The sequence below is a fragment of the Eschscholzia californica genome, unplaced genomic scaffold (assembly GCF_041429995.1).
Source record: "Eschscholzia californica isolate CP2 unplaced genomic scaffold, dmEscCali1.0.p SCAF_6, whole genome shotgun sequence".
NCBI classification, from domain to species: domain Eukaryota; kingdom Viridiplantae; phylum Streptophyta; class Magnoliopsida; order Ranunculales; family Papaveraceae; genus Eschscholzia; species Eschscholzia californica.
In genome coordinates, this window is record NW_028238483.1 from 40,165,337 (window position 1) to 40,189,897 (window position 24,561).

The 24,561-nt window shown below is 34.8% G+C and overlaps 3 protein-coding genes across 4 annotated transcripts; all 3 read right to left on the bottom strand.

Annotated features, from left to right (window-relative positions):
* Positions 1-5,045: 5,045 nt before the first annotated feature.
* Positions 5,046-6,812, bottom strand: LOC147534811 (heavy metal-associated isoprenylated plant protein 39-like). Its single transcript, XM_086650806.1, has 3 exons — positions 6,640-6,812; positions 6,199-6,274; positions 5,046-5,702 (listed from the first exon to the last, which is right to left on the bottom strand). The coding sequence occupies exons 1-3, from the start codon at positions 6,643-6,645 to the stop codon at positions 5,242-5,244; spliced, it is 543 nt and encodes a 180-aa protein (XP_086506932.1). The 5' UTR covers positions 6,646-6,812; the 3' UTR covers positions 5,046-5,241.
* Positions 6,813-7,509: 697 nt separating this feature from the next.
* Positions 7,510-14,548, bottom strand: LOC147534812 (protein REVEILLE 6-like). Of its 2 annotated transcripts, none has more exons than XM_086650804.1 (8): positions 14,185-14,548; positions 13,270-13,327; positions 12,772-12,895; positions 12,219-12,401; positions 11,995-12,117; positions 10,763-10,872; positions 9,168-9,227; positions 7,510-8,159 (listed from the first exon to the last, which is right to left on the bottom strand). In XM_086650804.1, exons 1-8 carry the CDS (start codon positions 14,379-14,381, stop codon positions 8,091-8,093), a joined length of 924 nt encoding a protein of 307 aa, XP_086506930.1. In that variant the 5' UTR covers positions 14,382-14,548; the 3' UTR covers positions 7,510-8,090. The 2 variants fall into 2 exon arrangements, with proteins under 2 accessions (XP_086506930.1, XP_086506931.1); XM_086650805.1 differs by having other exon boundaries at positions 11,995-12,099; positions 14,185-14,523.
* A 737-nt stretch (positions 14,549-15,285) lies between these two features.
* MDAR6 (monodehydroascorbate reductase 6) lies at positions 15,286-20,445 on the bottom strand. Its single transcript, XM_086650807.1, has 16 exons — positions 20,022-20,445; positions 19,815-19,914; positions 19,637-19,714; positions 19,478-19,549; positions 18,571-18,689; positions 18,164-18,248; positions 17,448-17,537; positions 17,145-17,246; positions 16,934-17,023; positions 16,765-16,845; positions 16,451-16,522; positions 16,262-16,356; positions 16,061-16,149; positions 15,884-15,946; positions 15,753-15,793; positions 15,286-15,561 (listed from the first exon to the last, which is right to left on the bottom strand). The coding sequence occupies exons 1-16, from the start codon at positions 20,174-20,176 to the stop codon at positions 15,430-15,432; spliced, it is 1,464 nt and encodes a 487-aa protein (XP_086506933.1). The 5' UTR covers positions 20,177-20,445; the 3' UTR covers positions 15,286-15,429.
* Between the last annotated feature and the right edge of the window lie 4,116 nt (positions 20,446-24,561).

The window sequence follows — 24,561 nt, forward strand, 5'->3', positions numbered from 1 at the left end:
ACAAGGCAATGCTATCCGTCTTTGAGAATTGAAGTGCAACATATGATAAAACAAGTTATATCTCAAAAATCATTAATGCAAGGAATCATTGAAACTGGACGACCATGTATACTGTATAGGCTGTTATTGTGAGAATATTTCACAAAAAACTTTGACAAAGTTTTTGCCGAAATGATGTGGTGAGATACTTTTCAAAGTTTGACTGAATGTGGACTTTCTCTTTACGAGTCTTTCATCTTTTAACAATATTCAGATTCAAATGCCAAAATGCACATTATGAAAAAAAAATATGAAAAAAATGCATGAAATGTGTTTTAGAAGGCTAACATAACATTATGTAAAGGGGAAATTAAGTTGCCCTTTAAAACGTAATGTCCCATAAAAAAAAAGGAAATTTGGTTAAAAAAGATCAGTCAATTTTCTTTGGTCTTCAGCTCCCGGAGTACTTTTTTAATTTGTAACACCTTGCGAAAGTTTAGCAGCGCCTTCCGACAGTTTTGCGACGCTTTGCGACAACTTTACAACAACTTTGAAACGTGTTGCAACAACTTTGCAACGCCTGAAACAACTTTGTAATGCCTTGTAACACCTTTGTAAAAAAAATATTAGGTTCTAACCAAACAAAAATCAAATATTTTAATTTCTAACAAAAAAAAATATAATTTATCTTTTTAACTAAAAAAAAATTTAAAATTGGTACTACTAGGAAGGGACAAACAAAAAGAACTACAGTATTGATTTATGCATGGACCAAGTCATAAGCAGACTTGTATATCTGGTTGGGATTCACGATCAAAGGGGTATAGATGGAATTTATTGTCATCATTGTCTTATATTTCACATTATATGTTAGGTAAATGCTCTTCTTCAACTAATCTCGAAAAGGCGTCACTTGGTAGAGATTATTATTTATAAAAAAGAAAATTTGCCGCACGAATACTTTAAAGAAATAAATACAGACCCTTACAATATTATTTTGAAATTGTTATACTTTGTGACAGAAATATTTGTCGAATGGTTTCCTCTCAACTTAATAGTGAATTCCTGATGTTGGGTAGTGTTTGTTATATTAATGGACGTTTTTTTTTTGTTCAAAAATATTAATGGATGTTAATACACATTCTATTTTACATAGTATATTAGAACACAATCATCCCATGATTATATTACCAATTGAAGTTTGATGGAAACATATAAATCTTGAAAACTAAGAAATTAAACGACAACTCGACTGATATAAGTAAAATAGTATATTAAGTTAGATGTGTCAACTAGGATTGATGTATACTAAACTAACTAAAAAAAAAATCACTTTCAATAACTTATGAACTCTGCCAATTGGCAGAATATATTCTACCTGTTTTTGGAAATTGATTGTAATGAGAGTTAAATTATAAAAAGGAAAATATAAAATAAAATTTTAATAAAAATTGGTTGGTCGTGGAATCAAATAAGACAGATAAACTATCTTGTAGCTGTGGCTAGACTGGAGTGTTGGATTAAAGATACACATTACCCTAATAATTGTTCATAAGATATAATTTATTTGGAATATTATATTTAAAAAATGTTAAAATCATACATAAATTCGATATGTTTGTTCGTGCATATTTCTTACCTGAGAGGAAACACGTATAAACATATTGTACAGATTTGCACGTACTAGTTTTAATTAAGTTTTGTACTTATAGACAAGCGGGACTTTTATTTGACTCACAGTAATCTTCTTTTATTGATTGTTTGGATTATATGTTGTATCGATCTCAAATTCACATTTTCAATAATAAATATATTTATCAATCAGTAAAGTAAAGTTTCAACAAAAAAGAAAAAGTCTATGAAGTAAAGATCAATAAGAAAAAAAAGGCTTCTGACACTTATTAAGTTGAGGTTAACACTTATACTAGTTAAAACTCTAAATAATTTGAGAGAGCACCATTAAATTATTGATCTGTAAGGCCTCTCTATGTCTCCTAATTAGATAACAAATGTACTTATTTGATTCTTCAATTATTCAAGTTGCACTAGTTTTGCTATTTAATTCAAATTGAAAGCTGGCTTCCCATCCATTCAATTACCTATGGGACAGGATTCATAAATTAATGCATAAATAATAGAGGGAGCCCTACCACACGAACCCTAATTTTCAACTCAAAAAATTTGAGTTTTGACATTTGATCTTTCTTATAACTTTCATAGGGACTAGTACTGGGTCCACAAGGTTCCCCTTTACTAGTCTTAAAAGAATCTCAATCTCATTCTCTTATTCGTATATTGGGAACAAAAGATAGGACAACTAATTCTTCAAATATAAAAATATTTGAGATTTTTATTCTTATCATTGTACGTGTCGATATCTCTTTTGTTTTATTTTTTCGGAAGCAATTCAGTGAGATAGGACCCAAATCATAAACAAATAAAACAAGCTTTAGGCTTTAGCATAACATGTACTCAATCTTTGTTCTTTAAGAATGTGAATTAACTAGGCCGAAAGATCCAAATTTTCACTAGAATATCACAATTTTTCCTTCATTTTGGTCCACCAATTCTACTTACTAAAAGGCAAAAATTTAATTTGGTTGATATTGATGCAAGTAAAGTGATTGGTAGATTATTTACTAAAATGAATTAAACATCTTTCAAAAAGAAAACAAACCAATTAGACATTGATTACTTGGTTTCATATGTTTAGTGAAGCAAACAATCTGTTGATTTTGTAATCTGTTATCACCTTAGAATTGATGAATGGTAGTTGTTGTATGTGAATTAGAATAAATCAAGGAGTAATAGTCACTTTATAGATTAAGAGTTACCTTTTAAGTTAGGTTTTGGAGTAAGAGAGAGCCTAATACCACTTAACGGCAAAAGAGGTGCAAGACCACGTCCACAGATGATATCAAAGTCATGATTTACCGAAGTATTTGAGATATTATTGCGCAAGGCCAGAAAGGTACCACTTAACAGCAAAAGAGGTGCAAGACCACGTCCACAAATGATATCAGAGTCATGACTTACCCAAGTATTTGAGATATTATTGTGCAAGGTCAGAAAGGGGAAGGATAACCTTGGACATCCATCCCTATGTACAAAGGAAAAGATTGTTGAAATGAAAATTCTATAGGCGTCTCCGGTATTGCTAAAGGCTGCCCTACAACTAAATTTTATGGATGCTCATGTAGAAAAGCAGGCATTCAACATCGATGAGGGGCGCCTATAAAAACTCCCTTTATTGCAATAGTCGCACAGAGACCACATCCACCATTTGGGGCTCAGTCATGGTCTACTTATTTGACATAACTTTCTTGGCTTGCTGGCCTGCTCGGCTTAGTCGACTAGCTATTGTATGTAAAATTGCAACTATTTTTGTATTGGATAAACCCCATGAATCATTAGTTACAACAAATGGGATGAGGAAGTACATATAAAGCCCTAGAGTTTTACAATGTAAGAAGTACACGAGATAGAAGGATCCCATTAAATCTATCTCTTGCCCTGCAAATGTATCTCTATATATTTTTCTTTTCCAAGAAGATCATTACTAGTTTAACAAAAAGAGATTGATGTTTTTGTCACGGTGGTCCAATTCTATTTCTCGTTTTCTTTTAGCAGATGTTAGGTTTTTCTTTCAAGTATTAGTAGATCAGCTCACTAGTGAAAAAACTCCAATCATCAACTATGACTCTATAATTCCTTAACAAAAAAAACTATGACTCTATAATTAAAATAACAAAGTGGGTAAAACTTTTATATAAATCAAATGACGTTTGCAAGGAATTAGCTGAATAAGATTGAAATTATACGCATTATCCATGTCATTATGAAGACATACATATACAAATTAAAAGATCATGACATCGACAACCCTTAAGCTAATTTATTAACTTATAATAATTCATTAGACGGTGAATGGAGTCAGAAAATGAATACATCATATGGTGGGCTCGACGTCCAGGTGTGGAATCATCATTCTAACAAATAGCCAAACTTCTCCATCGTGGATGGCTATAATTTCTTAATTTTTTAATTCCACATCGGTCACAATCATTAAAGAATTTCTTGATCCTAGAAGATTGTCAGCTAGCCTAGCTAATAGGTTCTCTCTTCAAATGGTCAAATACAAAATGATCAAAACTACATGCTAAAGTAGGAGTCACTATCTTCATATTATATTTACTCAAACCCAAAGGTCGCATGCAAAGAGTCATTTCATTCCTTCATCACATTTTATTAATTTAAAACAATTATGTCATTAAGATGAGGATAAAGAAAGGTCATATCTAATTTTGGCTCAAATGAATAACTACTCCCACATTCACACTCACTAATCAGACCGAAAGGACGAAGTGGTAAGAGCTTCCATATACCAATGATGTATTTTCGTATAATTTTGTTAAGTTTTTCTTCAATATATGAAGAATTCACGATTAATAACAAGAAATTGGACTGAATTGTCAATTTTTTTTTAAAAAAATTAATGTTTAATTTTTACAACCCTTTTGAACCAAGTTACAATCCTCTTATAATCAATTGGAAATCACGAAAACATTTAGAGACCTAAAGAGTATAAAAATTAGGGAGCTAAAGAGTAGAAAAAGATTAAGTACTATTTTTTTTTTCAACAGAACAAAAATTGTTTGAGGAGTTCTGGCCAACTTTCTCTGTATCATAAAAAATGAGAAAATATTTGGTATCTCAATAAATTTCCAAAGGGTTATCTCTAGAAACTTCTTTGACAATAATTGAGGCTAGCTTGTACTTTTGAACTATACCTACTATATGATCCAATGAAGTATATCAGATAAGACCTAAAATGCATAATTGCCATCTAAAGTCTAAACTAGCTAATTACTAGTAATATGTAAAAATGCTTACCAGTATTCCAATTTTATAGTTAAGAAAAGTTGGGTAAACAATTCCAAATGAACTTACCCTAGTTACTTCAAGTTTGGTTGCTCTTTTCTTGTGCCATGGCTGAACAGAACAACAACCACAACAACAAAGGATGGAAAATGGAGCTCATTAATCGATAGCTCTTACACGAAAAAGAAAAGAACAGACTCATACATTCCAATATTTATTTCTTCTATAAAGTTCTCTTATACATAACCCTTGAACAGAATCATGAGGACCCATTTTTTCCATCAACAACTACACGTACGATGAGCTTTATCTGTTCTTGGTACATTGCCTTGAATTGGCAGCTTCAGAGACACACAACATCAAGCTATAATTTTCATGATACTAACAAATAACACACGCATTTGGGTTTTCTTCTGCACTTTGAACATAGTAATGGGAGACCATATGTGGATTATAAGCTCTGTAAGCATTCACAAGCTCGGCAATTTGTTGATTTTGATCAAACTTCTTCTCTTCTTTCTTTGGTTCTTCTTTCTTCGTTTCTTCTTTCTTGGGTTCGCCTTCCTTCTTTGCTTCTTCTTTCTTTGGTTCTTCTTTCTTGCCTTTCTCCTTGCCTACTTCCTTCTTGTTTTCCTCTTTCTTGTCTTCCTCTTTCTTGGGTTCATCTTTTTTTGCTTCTTCTTTCTTTGGTTCCTCTTTCTTTTCAGGTTCTTTAGCTGGCCCAATTGAAACGATATCAGTTCGCCATAGTTTCCTTAATTTGCTCACAATATCCACAGGATCAACCGTTCCTATCACTGTTAGTTTCCTCGTATTCATGTCCATGGCGATAGAATCAATCCCTACAACATTAACAAAACCGAAACTTGCATGTTTAATAATACGAGACATTCTACTTCGAAAAATACCAAAATTTTCATTCGCAGTATGTGATAAGCGCAAGATGGTCCTTGAAACTTAAGAGAGCTATAAGTGTCTCCTCAAGCTTAGCAAGAGTGGAGGCCTTTGCGTGGCTCGTGGAGTCCGCGCCAAGAACAAAACCCCGTACATCTTGGGCTTGGGACTGGGTCTATAGTGGGGACAATATCAATTATTGCTAGGGTGCAGGGCGTCACAGATGGTACCAAAGCCGAGGACGGCTCGTCGTCGAGGGTGGAGATTGTAATAACGCATGGACAATATCAATATCTGCTAAGGCTTGGAGTGTCACAATACCTTGCCCCTAACATATGTAAAATGATATATAGACCTTAAGGTATGTATGTACATCTAGAATTTTGTTAATATATATATAACTTAGGGTTATTTCAATTCAAGAGAAGTTGATGATATATATACCTGGGAGACTAGAAACCTTCTTCATAGCCCTCTGCTTGTCTTTATTGTCATGTAAATCCAATGTCAAAACTAGCTTCTGCTTATACCCAAAGAAAAAAAAAAGAACTTTTATAAATCAAGGAAACATAAGAAAAGATATAATCAGAGTATCTTTCAATTCAAATCTTCTAAAAATAAAGTAGATTCCTGAAAGAAAAAGGTAGTAGTATATTCATTAAAACCCTAGAATGATTCAGAGAACAAAATCTAACAAGTACCCACAACTTTACTATCAAAACCCATGAAGAATTATATTTTAGATTACCTAAAAAAGGATGCCAGAAGCTCTTGGAACACATGAATCCCAAGAGTAGAGGCACTCAACAAAATGATGAAGCATCAAAATAAACTAAAAAAAGGGAAATTTCTTGAATTGAATTTGAATCAGAGATGGAATTTTACCTTCATTTCCACTTAGGTTTAGTGATCTGAATGAGAATAGTATGGAAATCAAAAAGAAAGAAGAGAGAGAACCCAAGACCAAGAAGTAGAAGTAGAAGTAGAAGAGAATTTGTATAGACATTCTGTAACAATAAAAGATGTTGATATAAAATAAAGCAAACCGCCAGCCAGTTAAGACAAAAACAAACAATAAAACAAGATAAAAGAGTGGTGCAAATTTAATAGTAATTAGTATTGATTAAAAAAAAGTGTTTCTACTTTTTTGCAAAAAAAACAATTATATTAATGTGTAGTTATAGCCACTAATCTATTACATGTCCAGTATCACATATTTATCTGTTTTTTTTTTCCGATAATTTGGTGAGCTCTTCAACTAGCAAGAAGCTCCCACATAAATACGAGATGATGAATTTAGGGTCACTGGTTAACTTTGACAGTTAAAGTGATAGTTAAGTTAAACATTTACCAACGGTAATTAATCTTAACTGATATTAAACTCAATATTGATATTAATATCTTAAACTTAACTATTATTTAATGATTCAATCACCACACAATGGCCTTCTTATGAGACAAAAGGCTATAAACATCCCATTAGTAGTGCTAGGGTTTGAAGGTAGTAGTTTACCTTTTTAGGAATAAGGAAGGTGGCCAGTTTTAATCCACAACTAACACTTCACTAAAACATTGCATCTAGGCATGGACAAAGGACCTAAAAAAGGGTTGACTTCATACTTTCTCAGAACTAATGTACTTTGAATGCATGAAATTCTAAAGTGACTGAATAAATTCCCAAAGATTTGCAAAGGAAACCCTAAAAACTTAAACCAAGCTAGAGAACATTATATCCACATATACATAGCAAAGAAATTGATCAATTGGAAGACAGGAACTGAACATTACTCACAGAAATATTTAAACATGATTCCTTTCAGAAACATAACAAAATTATAAAATGGGTAACCAGTTTCCTAACAAATACAAGGTTTTACTGATACCCACTATAAGATTCTAGATCCACAAACCCACCACTGAAGGCACAAAGTCTAGGGTACACTCATACTCTGTACAACATAACCCTCATTCTGCAGCTACCTACTGTCTGAAGATGACATATATACACAATAAAGTATGAAGTTCCGTCGAGAGGCTTCTTCGATAATTTCAATAACATAAAGAAGTTGCACTTTTATCAACTTTGGACAGTTGTTATCACTTTAGTTGTTATGCAAATGGAGAGACCCAATTCTTCTTGAATTTTAAAACTCAGTAGAGATCCACTCATCAAACTTCAAAGTTGAGAGTATTTGGACGAAAAGAAGTTTCTCGCCTTCACTGAGTGAGGAGCTTAATCAATAGCTGATTGTGCAAGAATTATATTGCAGTAATTAACACGGGGAACTTCGTTAGCTTCGTTCTTTTCTTTCTACTTTAAGTGGAGAGAAACGACCTCACATAAGAACCGCACCTCCTGATTTAGGCTTTTCTGAGTCGAGCTCATAAGATGAGAGCAACTTTCTCTGCATTGATTAGATAAAAAAAAGTATTAGTAACTGATTCATCCGAGAAACACCAAATCACAGTTTGCTAATAACAATCAATCTTTACTTATTGCTATGATAGAGATCATGAGAAATTCTATCCATACATATTAATTACTCATATGAGGATGCCATTGCATGTGTTTGAGGGTGAGATTAAGGCGGTTCATGTGAATGGCAAGAAAAAGAAACAAAAGAGAGAGATGTTTCTTTCTCCTATAGTCTCGCTCAGTAATTCAGAGTTCGGCATAAATATTGATGTGACATCTTCCTCACCACTAACTTTCATTAACTGTTTTTTCAGAATCTCAATGATTTAAAATAAAGGTACAGATTGTGTCAGTAATATAATGAGTAAAACTCAGGTCAAACTTAAGTGATTTTAACAACTCCTAGAAAAAGTGGTTGTGCAATTGCAAAGATATAGTATGCACATGCTCTATTCATATTGGTTGTGCATTATAATCAAAGAAATGCAGTATACATATAAAGAGCATCTTACAGAATGCCTGGCACAAAAAAGTAAAATTGTCATTATCAATGTTTAATCCCACAGAGATTGAAGGTATGCTTAAATTGCCGTCTTTTTCAATGAGAAGGCCATGTTTAAATTGCAAGCAACTATAATGACCTAGCAAGCCCAATCTCACATTACATAGTTTTAACTCTTATCTAAGACGCCGTATACTCTCATAAGATATGGTAGAATACCAACATCCACCAATATCTATTACTATAATTTTAGGAAAGAGACTTTTTAATATCATCATTTCTTAATGGGCTTACATGAAAGCTTTTACCCCTAATAAAAATTGAGCTTGTCAGTCGTCACCTCGATGAGATTTATCAGTACATTTAGGAAACCTCAAAATGAAAGACGACATTGCAGGCTAAATAGTTATGCAAAAAAGATATTTAATCTAGAAGAACCTGTAATGCTGAAGATATTAAAACGCAAGTAAGAAATAAGTAAGAAAGAATACGTACATGGTCCTCAAAATCAGGGCTCAGTAAGTTTACAGAGAGGTTTCTCATTAATAACACCGCCTGGGCAGGAAAGAAGAAAAATCAGTCAAAAGCAAAAGCTGATCCATTCATAAATGAAATAGACAAATAGCCAGTCACTGCCTGACAGACAGTAAGAGATAGATAGTACTGAACTCTGAAAATGCTATAGGTAGAATTAATATTAATTGTGTGACTGACGGGATAATTCCATCGTAATTCGATTTTTTTTTCCCTACTTCTAATCATGAAGAAAAATATATCTTTTACTCTAATCTCTATGTAACACTGACACCAATACTAGTATGAGGTGTCGGATAGGGAGAGTAGAAAAGGGCAGTAAGTGGATATGATAGTATTCATACTCTTGTCTTAGCTATTTTTAACTCTAGGTTTTCCACCAACTCAATGTGCTTTCTTTCTTTCTCATTTCGAAGTATCAAATGTTGTACATTACACACAAAAGATGAAACTTAGAGTGGTAATTTTTGGTGAAAACAAATTCATATGCTAATAGAAACAAAGCGTACATACAAAAATCCAGACTATACCAGTTGAAGTGAAAAACTCCAAGTGTCTAGCACAAGTCCCCTTATATTTGTCACGGCAAAAATACGAGAAAAAGAAATGAAGGTATTCATGTTACATAGCTTTCTCTCTAACTTGAGTTGCTGAAAAAGATAAACCCATGGTCCATGGATAAAACAACTCCATAGTTCAATTTGAGTAATAACAAGGTAACGCAGGAGGTTCCTTATAGATAGACAGGTTATTATGTCGCAATCTGCAGACCATGCCGAAGGATATGAATGCCCTTTGTGGAGGGAGGCAGAAGGGTTACATTCTACGGAGGCCAAGAAGCTCTGGGACTTTATCCACATGCAGTTGTTTGGGGAATTTGGAGGACTTGGAATAGACTCGTAGAGCTACCCTCAAGGGAGAAGAATCAACTCTAAGAATATCAAATTGTCCACTCTTACCCTGCTATTTTTCAATGTCGTTCGAACTTTAATACTAAACGAGAGGCTATGTTTGCGATAATATAACTTATTTTTTGTAATGCAATAATATAGCTTCTACTCACTTTTGCATGTATGAACTTGTACGTACTCTTTATATTAGTAAATTTCATACATTCTTGTACAACGGTTATTTCTCTTGTAAAAAGAACTAGGTACCTGATTTTGGTCGACGTGGGGAAAACTGAAGAACAGTAATGGATTAGGATCTTTTTGGATATTCAGTCTATTAAGTTTGAGGGTAGATAGTTTTTCCAATCAAGACATCATGCTAGCAGACGAGGCAGTTTGTTATTAGGAGAAAAATACCCGAAGCGGCACCAAGGGATGAGCCACATTTAACTCACAAAATCTAACAACAGAACGACATAAGTTCTATTCTCAAAATATTCAGTTCCCTCTCAGTGATTGTTTCAATTTCTTTTATCAACTAAAAAATGATCAAAGGAAGTTCCTTCACTAATATTGATCATATTCCCTACTATGGTTGTGTTAATTATAAAAAAACGACCTAATGTATCATGCGCCAAAATAGTTGAGGTTTGACAAGAGGCATACCGTATCAACATCAACTGGATCCATCTCCTTCAGTTTTTGTAAGTGATCAGTTGTGCTTGGGTCAAAGACACTACCAAGGAAGCTGTATACTTGTGAAAAATCAGGCATAACTGCATCAAGCCACAAATTGGACAGTCAATGTTGATTCTTAAAGTTAAACAAACACAATATTTAGTGGGTGTAGCATGTCTAAATCCTATTTTGCATAGCAAATAAGAAAAATTATTGTAAAGATTGTCACTATGCACTTGCCAGACATAATTCAGAAACATAAGCCGAGGATTATTAATTCAAACAAACTAATGTACATTGAAAGCAATACAGCGTACACAAAAACATACAGTGGACAGAGGTCCACTTTGAGATAATGATAATCCACGGGCTGAGTTTCGGTGGATAGATTGTCATCCCAGTATATTCACATCATTGTTACCAACAAACCAAAACCTCTATCTCCCTCAAAAACCATTAACAGGATCAGGATGGATTGCTTAGTCATTACTAGTACTTAAATTTCAACCAAATTATGCCTTCCATAACAAGGGGATCGGGCATAGATAGTGGTTTACGATCCAACCCGGATTGGCTCACCCACGATGGTCCTGTACATTTCAAGGAAGACTGGATCTGGTGACTTCTATGTTAATAAATTAATAGCTATGGGTACTCGGGTCTTTATACATCTTCTGTTTCCCTTTTAGTCTTAATAATTTCTTCACTGTCTTATGATCATTGCAGGACATCAAAAGAGAAGTAAAGAATATTGAAGTGCAGGAGTTCAGCATCAAGATAATTGCAACATATTTCCTTCCCCCCAATCTTCATTTAATATGAGATTCGTCTCCAAGTATCCTTCTTCCATAAGATGAATAAAATCCAACTGACTCTGAGATTCATATCCCCCAGCAGAGGGTTTATAGACAACCAAATCTAAAATGTGTTTATTCCTGAATTCTCTTCATCTAATCGCAACCAAAATCCATCTGCCTTCATTCTGAACATTGTCCTAGTATTGGCAATTTGGCATACGGCACAAAATTTCACTACCTACTATAACACACTCATCTTGAAAAGGGAAAGATAAAGCAACACGAACTACCAACTGATGAAACAGGAAGATACAAAATAAATCTAGATTCCATTTTCGGACCAGAACTGATCTTTTTGTTAGACTAATATCTTAACTGAGTCAAGATCTTTCCATATGAATATTGTAATAGAAGGGCAATCACCTCTCCTTGGCTGATTTTGCTTCCCTGGGTTAACCTTTTCACAAGTTGAGGGTTTACTTGGAGTGCTTTCAGTGCTACTGCAAGAATTGTTTAAGACAGCAGGCCCTGCAGATCCCACATCATCTGGCATGATAAGTTGATAAATCAATTTAATCAATTAGAAAAATTTCCTCTACCCACTAATATTACAAATGATAAACTAGAGCAAGAAAGAACAAACAAACCTTCGGTTAAACTTAAACTTGATACGTTGACTGGTGCTGTAGTATTTTGAGTCCATGAAGATACGGCCGGACTTCCGTTAGAGTTGGTGATCATCGAACCAGAATCTGGCTTGAGAATGTATGCCGGTTCAAGTAAAGCAGACGAGGACTGATAGGGCTCCATCAATTGTGAGGGAACTAGAACTGAGAATACAAATATGTATTATGACGAAGAACAAGCACACAAAGCAATAATGGAAGTAAACAATCGCATAAACACACGAGCTTTACGTGGTTTAGTTGGTGACAGGTATGTGGTTTAGTAGGTGACACGCACTCTACAGCGAACAATGACGCGATGATTTTCACTATGAATGGATAACAAGATTACAGAGATTTCTCAAGGGTTTTAGTATTTGTATCTCACTAAAACCCTAGCACTCAACCGCCTCTAACTCTCTTCCCAAAACCATCAATAGGATACACCCTTAAATTATTCAAAACACTTTCAACAATATGAGGGGAGATAAATTTAACGCCTAGAAATTAAATAATATTTGTAAGATATTCTAACCATTTTTGGAAGCTTTCTGTGGGTATGGATGAGCTGCTTTCCGCTTTGGCCGTGGGGGTGGTACATGTTCACTAGTGCCACTCTTCTGAACTTTCAAAAAGTACTTCTGTGCATGACTTCGGATCTGCAATTTACAGTTTTTTAAAAAGTTCACAAGGGAATTAGCTAGTAAAGTTGAACAAACAAACCAGAGACTACAATGACAATAGCTATAAGTCAGTAAGGCATGGACATTCAATTGCTCAAGTATGAATATGCAGATGCGAGTATGCACCTAAAAGAGTTAGGTAAGCTGCATCCAAATTAATATACTTTCCAAGCTCATGAATATAGGTAACTAATGTAGCGTTGATAACATTTCTGAAGTAACATATGGTTTTGAATTTGATTGTTTCAGAAGCTAGGATATAATACAAACATTAACCCGGAAATAAGTTCCAGACACCCATGGATTAGACAGGAAATATCAGGAAATGAAAATCTGCACTTTGACATTACCTGGATAACTGTCTTTGAGCCAACAAATGCTTCAATCTTCTTCCAGTCACGATCAAAGCTGAAAATAGGGGATCAAGTGGAATATAATGTCAGATTGCTCTTTTTGTGAAGGATGTTGAAACCTAAACTTTGGATGACAAAGAATTACTAACGGAAACATTATATTGAATGACATTTAAAGAATCATCACCATTCTTCACATGCAATGTGGCTTTATCAAGCCACAAAACCTTTACACAAATTTAACGGGCTCAAGCCATTAAATTGCAACATTGTTTCAGTTTTGACTCAAAAAAATTATAGTGAGAAATTAAAATTCCACATCTTTCGTTTTCGCTTTTACCGAACTTTTAAGCACATAAAGCCCACCGAAGTCTCAAGTGATCGAACTATATTGGCTTCCAAGGATGTTTGCATTACATAGAAATAAAGTGTATTTGATGTAATGACCATGATGGCTGTGGTTGTGGTAGCCATGGGATAGAGGTGGTGTCGGTGGTTGTGGTACCGCGGCAGCGGTGGTACCACGGTGTCGGTGGTTGTGATACCGCGGTGTCCGTGATTGTTTAGGTTCATGGTTGTGGTACTGCGGTGTTGGTGGTGGTGGTTACGCAGTGCCGGTGGTGGTGGTTCTGCAGTGTCTGTGGTGGCGGTTTTGCGGTGTCAGTGGTGGTGGTGGAAGTGCTGAGGATGTTCCTTTCCATCGAATTAAAATTGCCCAAAACATAATTTATGAAGCAACAAAAACCAACAGCTCTAAGAAAGAAATTATGGGCTTCTCTTATATATTAGGGATTCAGTATAGAAAAAGTTCAGGTTTTTGGGATTCAATTAATTTCCTTGATCTTCAATTACAAAATAACAAAAACCCTAGTAAGAGAAACAAAGTTAAGAATAAGAAAGTTGACAACTTACAGTTGTAGAGCTTCAAGAAACTTATCGTGCTCTTGCTCAGTCCAACTCTCTCTAGATTTGGTAATAGTATAGGGTTTTCTTATCTTCTTTGATAGATCTTCTGAAGAAGAAGCAATTCCTGAAAAACCATCATTGACTCCAATCATCTCCAAGTAGAAACTACTTTCTCCTTCTGGGTCTGGATTTACAGACATCATATTTTCTCTCTCTCTCTCTCTAGAATTATGTATGCTATTTGTGTGTGTGTGTTTGAATGTTAAGTTCTACTCCCTTGTTCTGTAATTGTTGGAAGAGTTGGAAATGGAGAATTCTAGCTACACCTAAAGCTCTTCCTTTACCAAGTGCAAATTCCAAAATTACTCCTATTTTATGATCACCTTCCTCATAGCTCCTTATCTATATCGAAATTATAGCTTGGTACCCATTTAAGCGTTTGCGGTTTGCTAAAGATATTAGACTTGGGTCATTTGAGAAAATGTTCATAACCGAGGGGTTTATTTGAAATTTTTTATAACATTTAGTGATATTCACTCCTTGTGAACACACATGGGTATGTGGTTTTCCCATTGTTTTCCTTTGCGTTGCTCTCAGAGGAAAACCTTATATTTTTAATGTTGCTTTACTCCGAAAAGAAATTACAATATCTTATGTCTCCGCATGTATCAAGAGCTAGCTCTTGTACAGAGTCTATCTATACAGACAAGTACACCTATCACCATTTCTAAAACGAAAACATTTTTTGGTTCACATTAAACTGACATTTATTTCATTTCGTACTTATTGAGTCATTAAATGCTTTAGGCATGTCTTATCTTTTAGAAGAGTTTGGTATGCATACAGAATCATTACTTGGCTATAATTACACATACCAGTGAACCTATTATTTAGTATTTAGAATGTGTTTTTGAACTTCATAACAGAGGTTTGAGCTACTTTTGAGTTATGGAGTTCTCGAACTATTTTTTGTTAGTTGTAACATAACATATGTTATAGAACTGTTTTTTCAGTTTATTATGTCAATACTATAGTCCAATACCAACATAACGGAAGTAAACAATAAACAAGCATTCAATAGTTGGGAGATGAAAATACTGGACTAACTAAAAGTGGAATATGGATCAATTTCATCTTATTCAAAACTGTCTCAAGTTTGGTAGTCCTGAAGTTGCCAAGTATATCACCTTCAAGATTTTCGCCTTTATGATTTGGGGGTGACAGGATCCCGTTTACATAGAAATAAATAAACTAAACCGCAGCAGGGGAGGCTAGAGCACTTTCGGCGATTTTAAGAGCCTCCTCGACGGAAGATGCATTTTGAAGCTTGGCTTTATCAACAAGCGGCTGGCTCCTGGCGAGTTTAGGAAGAAGTTGAAATTCCTGAAACAACATAACAATTACATTAACGGGCGAGAAATTAAGTTATACTGTCGTTTTCTCAATACAATATCTATTAAATCTAACTTTTCGGATACTTGAGTAATTGAGCAATTAGTCTTTATCGACTGAGGAATACAAAGTCGAAAAATCCAATGAAGGATAAAAAATTGATAAGATCAGACAGGAAGTACCTCAGGACTTCCACTTTCAAGCAAAACTCCTTTCAGTTTACCTGTTACAAACCAATAAAATGTTGTTCCTTTACATATGCACGTCAAATTAGAGGTGAATAATCAAAGAAACGGATAAAATAAATTATTACCGGAGTCCAACCAGAAAGTAGCAATCTTAGGGTCGAAATTTCCAACCTCAACCGCCTCACCAACTACAACGACAGGAGAACAAGTTAAGCCAGAACTTGATTGAACTCAAGAATCAAATAACACAATCTGAGTTACTTGTGTTGAAATTTGTATATGTATATATTATGGGTCCTTACCATTCTCTCCATAGAATTGCCACCAAACTTTCCTTGCACTTCCTTCATACTCGAAAACCCTTGAGTAGAAGTATGGGAGGTAGTCGTATCTAAATATCGTTAAAATCATCGAAAGTAAACGGCAAATAGGTGAGTAGAGTTAAATGATGAAAAATATACAGTTGTAGAAAAGGAAATCGTAAATGAGCAAGGTTTACATACGTATCAGTGTGAGCAGTTAGTAATGATTTCACACAATGTTGAGCTGATTTACGAGCATGGTCGACATGTTCAACTCGAGCAACGCGGTCATACAACTGTTCCCGATGCCGTAAATAGTTAAAATTTAATTTTTTGTGTACGAATTTGTACTAATTGGATCTGTTCGAACTTAGTCTTTTAAATGCTTACCTTCAAAGGAAATGCAGCTACATCACCAATGGCGAAGATACCAGGTACTCTAGTGCGAAATAGACCATCAACCTGAAAAACGAGATACAAAAGATATTAAGAGTTTAAGACTCATTCCGCAAGGATTCCCAGCTCATGACATTCAAAAACTTTTTACCACAATTTCAATCCGAAGAATACCAGCCGAAAATAGATCGTGTCATTATTCTATTTCATGCTTACTATAAATAATTGAGAATTACAGCCAGAAATCCCAATTTTCTTGCTTGTTGTTAAGCAAATAAGCTATAGTTTCTATCAATTTTTTCACTGACCTCTATTCCGCCAACTTTGGTATCCAAACCGACAGCTTCAAAAGGTTGGACAGCAGGCTTTCCTCCAACACCAATTATGATCTGCATTTCAGAAGAAAGGGCGATTTCATTTCCCTGAATTGATTCATCCCTTCCCAAATGTAAAACAATACTGATTATAATTACATACAGTGTCTGCTTCTATTGTAGATCCATTTTCAAGTTTGACACCAGACACTCGGCCATCTGGACCAGCTTCAATGTTTTTGATAAGAGAACCCTAAATACATTAACATGGTTAAGAAAGTTATATAACTTATAAGTTGTATCTAGGACCACGCACAATTACGTAGTAGATAAAGATGTAACTACCCATAACATGAAAGTTGAAAAGTAAGTACCTTGAGGAATTTAACGCCATTCTGTTGATAGAGTTCTTCATATCTTTGCGCAAGTGAAGGAGTAAACAATCGTGGGAGTAGATTACTCTCAGGGAATATGATCTATTTAGCACAAGCGAAATAAAACCCATCATACATCAATAGAAGTTAGAGATTTTAGCAACTAGTAAGTATATAAATAAATTAGAAATGGCAATCATTTTACCGAAATGATAAGCACTGGCAATCGAATAATTATATAGAATTACCAACTTGAGTGGTAGTGCCACTACAAAGTTTATTAAAACAAAATTGGGAGCATACCGTGGTATCAAGATTCCAAGCAACAGCTGCGGCAGCAACCTCCATGCCTATATAACCTCCGCCAACAATGACAACCTTTTGTGCTTTCTCCTAGAAGACAAGTTCTTTAAGAATGAGGGTCTTAAAGTACAATTAAAAATGTGTAGGTAAAGAAAAAAATCAGTATTTTGCAGGATCCTAGAGATATTGTGCATTCATATAATTAATAACCAGTTGGAACTTGGAAATAAGATTGAAATTAGGTGTAATTTCACTTCGAAATCGACTTCGCTAACCTATAGTAACTTATCATCCACTATACAAATCTAATATATGCTAAAATGTGAGATAGGACTTAATTAGCATGAAACTATAGGATAGCTTGACTACTCAAGTCGCCCACATTTTGGCTTCGGATGATCCTACTCAGCAACTCAAAATCTAACTTCTAGAAGGTGGTAATTTATGAGCTCTTGATATCAACAAACACTTGCTAGTTTGTGCTTCCAAATCATAGAACAAAAATTTGAGGACTTCCCAAGTGGCATAGTTGTAAAATTCATCATGAGTAGCTGGAGATGCTCACAACTCTCTAACAAAGAGAAGTATGACGAATCAAACTAAATTTCAAATAGATAGTTTGAGCTTAGTTTAGCTTTGTAGATAGTAAAACACAAGTTTACAGGATTAGATTACAGAAACAACTTGAAGAACAAGGATTGTGTAAAAGAACATACCAACGATGCTATCAGTGAATCAGCATCAGCAACGTCCCGAACATAGTGTACGCCAGGTAAGTTCCCTCCAATCTTCTCCGGGAATCTAATATATATGAGACGCGTTCAGCTCTATTACAATTTTGTAAGTTCTGTTGGATAAAATCTCTTACATAATGAATTGGTTAGGATAAATGAAATTTTGCATGCGTTTATGTTTCTTTATTCTTTGCTAACTTATAAGAAAAAAAATTCATAATATTCCTTCATTTACACAATATTTCAAACATTTCCATAAATTTGTAAAGATTTTCGTACTAACTGAAACGTGGCCAAGACGTATTTGTCTTCCAACCTTACTGATATCTATGCCAAAACCGAAACTTAATACCTTGCTGACAATCACTTGTGACATTACTTAAGCATACCTCACAGCTGTACATCCAGTAGAAACTATGAGGGACCCATACTTGAGAAGTTTTCCTGAAGACGTAGTTAGAGTCTGCTTTTGGATATCAAGGCCAGTTACGGGATCTTCGTATATCACCTATCATAAGCAAAGAAGTGAAGTTATATAAAATATATTACGAGAGATGAAATAAAAAGTGAATTATCACATTGTTATATGAGCTACAGGACTTTCGTCTGTAGATCATTGTAATATGTAGTCTGTAGATTGGGTCATAAAACACGGAACTAGAACGAGCCATTGGCACCAGACAGAAATGAGCAACAATTCAAGCATAGAGTGCATTCAGTAATTTGCGAATAAGTCATGTGCGACACTTATATAAACGTATTTTCTTGAATTACTCATCAAGCCCTTTATATTATTTTAGAAATATCTTGGTATCGATCATTTTAACACCATAAAACACCACTCCAGGTTAATACTTCCGGTAATAGTAGACAATAATGTTAATTTCGTTTTTCTTTGTTCACAAAATAATTTTTGCAGTGAAGGCCACATTACAAACTAAACAACCAAAGCACCTGTTATGTGGAGGTTTTAGACTTGAGGCATACGACTACACATGATGATACGACCCGCTCTGAAACTTTGTTTACATTTCCTTTTTCTGGTATAGATGGTAAGGTCTGTATTAACTAAAAATATCTCATTTTGAACTTATTTGTGACAAATGAACTTTTTTTACGCACCGTTGTCCCAAAAAATTACTTGAGTTCTAAGTCATGATTCATATCTCAAATGAAAATTTTAAACTTCTTTCGCTCTGCTTAACTTATCTGATGCTGAAAATCAAAATGTAGTATAAACTATAGAAAACTCTTGAGAAAAGGAAAAATATAGCAAAAGTAATATCTATATCAAACCTCTATGCCATGTTCCTTGTACCAATCAGGAGTTTGCCTTTCCCCGCCAGATCCAACACAAGTATGAAAACCCTTAAAACATGATCCAACAAGAATAAAAAATCAGCTAAAGTTCACAACCAAATCAAAAGAAATATAATTTAGGACAAAATTTCTTACAGGTAATCTAGCTGGTTTTTTATCCTTGGGGAATAGATAAGCTTTAGTCAAAGCTGGACGCTCATAAGGAGCAAATGCCTGTACAAGAAAAAAAAACCCACCATTAATGGAACTCTAACAATTAGAAAACACTTGAAGAAATGAAGTTCAATTTGGAGAGAAACCCATTTTTGTATACCTCTTTACAAACAATACAAAGCCTTCCATCAGCCAATCCATGTTCAACAAAAGTTTTAGCTGCATAACCAGCTGCATTTCCACCACCTACTATAACATACCTGAAAATTTGATAAAAATTCGAACTTGTTAAACTTGAAAAGATATTTTTTGTTTTTTAACTCTGAAATTGTTATGGGGTATGAAGAATTAAATCAAATATACTCACTCTCGATTTTCATTAGCAAAAGAAGCTGAAGAAACTATGGATTTTCTTTGGGATCTGACAAATGGAAGTGAAGAAGAAGAAGGAATTCGATTTACAAAGGAAGATTGAGGACACCATAGAGAAAGCCCATGTTTCAAACTCATTGAATTTGTCATGGGGAATTGAGTAATTGATTTCTAATTGAAGTGGGATGTTTGGATAGAGAAATTGAAAGAGAAATAATTAGGGTTTTTAGAGTGAGAGAGATGGTTGTGTTGAAGATATGGTGTTATTTTGATGGGAGTATTTAAAAAATGAGAAGTTCTTGAGTTGGTGGAGTGAATCCTGTCTCTTGCTAGAATTGAAGGGTCAGCCAGAGAGAGGGAAAGACCAAGTTGTAGGCAGGGTCGCTATTGTATTATGGGTTTAAAGATCAAAGTTTTTTGAGAGAATTACTGAAACCCCCGACTTTTTATAATGCGTTTACTGAAACCCCCGACTTTCGTTAGATTTAACTTTCATATTTTCAATATTACTTTCTTGCCCTCTTACTAAAACCCCCACCTTTTGATAATGTGATTACTGAAACCCCCGACTTTTCTAACATACTTATCCCCTTACTAAAACCCCCACCTTTACTAATTGAGATTACTGAAACCCCCGACTTTTGAAATAAATGGACAATATCAAAAGTCGGGGGTTTCAAAGAAGCTCATATTTTTCTTAATATAAAATCTCCCACTTGCTTAGAAGAAATTTAAGGTTTATTTTCTTGATGAGAAACAAATTTTATGAAGGAAGCACAACCAATAGTCAATTATTGGAGACAAAGCACAGGAAGCAGTTGTTCTCGCTGGAGCTACACCTAGAAGGACCAGATCATACTAACCGGTTACCGGAGATTTCCAATCCTAGGTTTCTGCTTTAAAATCGAATTTTTTAAAATCCTAGGTTTCTGCGGATGGGTTATCGGTTGATTTCCAATCCTAGGTTTCTGCTTTAAATTCAAAATTTTTTCTGTTGATGGGTTATCGATTGATTTCCAATCCTAGGTTTCTGTTTTAAAATCCAATTGTCCCAAAGATTAACGTGCACAACACCGAATGAAGAGAGAGGGAGAATACATCAATTAGTAATGTGAATTTTATTTAAAGAAAACAAATGAAGAGATTATATGCTTGAGATTTCGATGATAGTGACTCTAAGTAAAGCTCAAAGGGAAGGAACCATTTTCCGTAGATGCTTGGGTATGACTACCCTACCTATTTTCATGCACTTTTTTGTATATGTTCTTTCTCTTGAGAACCATGCAAGGTGTTCTTTTTATATTGGTGATTTTATTGATGACATCGAGTCTTCTTCTCAGAAGCAATCTGATGTAGAAACGCAGCGGAATTAAAGAGATGAAATAATTAAATAAGAACGATGAAAATAAAGATCAAATAACTCTAAATACTCAACTTTATTAAAACTTCAAAGGGGTTTTTCTCTCAATCTGAGAATAATAGACAAACTAGATATCCTTTTATAGGATTCTGGACTTTCCTAGATAGACTTGAATTAGACTTTCCTAAATAATTAAAATACTGCAACTGCCTAAATAACTAGACTCAAATCTGGACCTTTCCAATTATTGGAAATACTAAAATAACATAATTTCCTAAACCTAAATTATCTAATAATCATACTAAAATAAGGACTTCCTAAATCTACTCTCTCTGGCCGGTTGGCCCATGACCGGGTTCGGTCATGGAAAAAGTCTCCACGCCGGGTGCCCCTGCATCAGCATCCCCTTCCCTCAAGAGGTTCGTCCCGAACCGTTTGTGAAGAGAATGTAGTTCCTCCGATCCATCTTCAATTGGTAATAACGTCACGATCTTCTTCTTCCATGGAAATTCATAAACATTCAAACGACCACGGTAAGTGGCATCAACATCAGATTTCCATGGTCGTCCTAATATGATGTGGCATAAATCCATATCTGTGACATCACAATTAACTGTAGACAAATAAGAAGAACCAATAGAAAGATTAATAGTACACATGTGATCAACCCGTGTAGTAGTACCCGACTGAATCCAAGCGGTTTTATACGGGTTTGACTTAATCATTGTGGGAATACCTAAGAAATTGACAAGCTTTGTAGAAATTAAATTTTCTACACAACCATTGTCAATCACTATAGGTAACACTTTATTCAGTACTGTTCCCCGTGTAACGAACAAATTCTTTCGTTGAGATAAATTCCTCCCGAACGGTGTAAAAAGAACTCTCCGAGTTAGTAACATAACTCGATCACCGTTGTCTGGAGTAAGGTTAATACGTTCCAACTGTTCTTCATCCGAATCAGAATCTGATTTCTTCTCTATAATATTTGCTTTACCGCGAGAGGGGCAAGCATTAGAATAGTGTCCCGTTTCATAACAACGATAACACTTTACCGGTGGAGGTTTTTTATAAGGATTTTCAGCTACTGTTTTAGTTCCCTCCTCCGATTGCTTTGGTTGATCTAATTCATCCGGTAAAGTTCTTACCGATTGACTTCTAGTACTGTGTCCCCGAAAGATGGAACGAGAATCTGATTCAAAAGATCGAGCTATACTGATACATTCAGATACGGAACTGAAAGACCCTAAATTAACCAAATCCTTAATATCATTCCGAAGTCCGTCTTTGAATTTTTCCACTTTCATTGATTCTGAATCGGGGAGATTAAGCCTTGTGATTAGACGTTGGAATTCCGAAGCATATTCCTCAACTGAACGTCTTCCTTGACGGCAACACAAATAATCAACACACAATTGGTTCTCATATTCCGGAGGGAGGAATCGTGAGAACATTAATGGTTTAAGCTCTAACCAAGAAGAGATAGGAGGTAGTTGTGATAAACGTCGATTTTCGGATTCTTGTTTCCACCAAGTTAGAGCAGTTTTAGATAAATAACCAGTAACACAACGTACCTGTTCAGGACCTTCTACTTGCATAACATCAAAGAAGATCTCGAGTCGTGAGACGTAATCTAAGAAGTCTTCGATATTTATTGAACCATCATATGATGGTACTTCCATTCGAATACGGTAAGATGAATTTGGATGGGGACAATCGGTTTCGGTTTGTTGATGGTGGTGTTCGAGATCGGTTTGAGGGGTTTGAAAAACAATCGGTTGTCGTTGGGTTTGGGTGTTTGTACGGTGGAATGGTGTGTTTGGTTCTCGGGTTTGGGTAAGGGTTTGATGGGCCTAGAAGGTTACCCTAAATAGGTCACCACCCGCAAGTATACGGGCGTCAAGTAATAATTCCGGTAAGACCGGTTCGTTCCTCAGAGACTAAGTGAAACCTATTCTAAGACTTGGAAGTAAGACGATTTTGAAAATGGTTTTGATTTTGGTTTTTAAAATAAAATAAATAAAATTACGGAAATGAAAATGAACTCAAATGGGGAGAGGAGTCTAGGGTTTAGGATTCCACCACATAAAATCACTTTTAGAAACAAATACTTAAAATGGTTAATTCTCTTTTTTATAACTCAGAATTTCGGATAATGAACTATCCTAATTCCGGGAGATGTTTTCGTTAAAACCGAATAAAACATAACAATGTAATCATTTTATTTTAAATAAATAAATCTCTAAACTACTATTTATCAATTAATAAGTATGAACCGTCAAATGATTTAACATAAGCACGATGCATCAAATCGAAAAGTATAAATAGTGAAAAGAAAATCTATTTATCAAACTAAAACGAATTAAACTATGAAGCATTAATCAAGAGTTAATCAATAAAAATTATATCTCTAAAAGGTCAAAAATGGGTTTCATCGTAAAACCCTAGATGGAGAGTCTTAGCTAATCATGATCGAGATTTAAATAAATATGAATAATAAAAGAGAATGGAAGAAAACTTATCTTTTTCGCTATTTCCAAACCAAACAGGGCCTTAGGGAAATGATTTCCTTCTGTTTTTCCCAAAATTCCGCCAAACAGACCCTTAGGGAAAACTATTTTCTCGTCTTCCCGGAAACGATTTCCAGGTGAGAAAATAATTTTCCTTCCCTGGTTTTTCTTCTCCTTCTCTGTTTTCTCTTTCTTTTTCTTTCAATCTTCTCTCTTTTTCTCTCTAATGAACACAGAAACTCTCTCTTAATCTTTATAACCGAATATGATGAAGAAAGAAGAAAAAATAATAATGGAGTTTTATAACTTTAATTAAATCTCTTTCTCTCTCTACAATTCAAGAGCTTCTCTCTTACTAACTCTTTCAATCTCTCCTTCTCTCTCTCACAAAGAGAAGAATCAAAAGAAAAAGAAACCTAACAGTAAACTCTCAAACTCTTTCTCACTCTAGCTCTCGGTTATACTTTAATGGCCGAATGGAGAGATGATTCTCCTCTTTCTCTCTGTCTTTCTCTGTCTCTCTCTCTCTCTGATTTTGCTATAGGTCGAGCTCGAGAGGATCAATCCCCAAAACCGAGTCCCTTTCAATGGCCGTGATGTTGTTGTAATATAGCCGAGCCAATGTCTCTCTCTCTCTCTCTAGCTCGTTTCCATCCTCTTTCCTT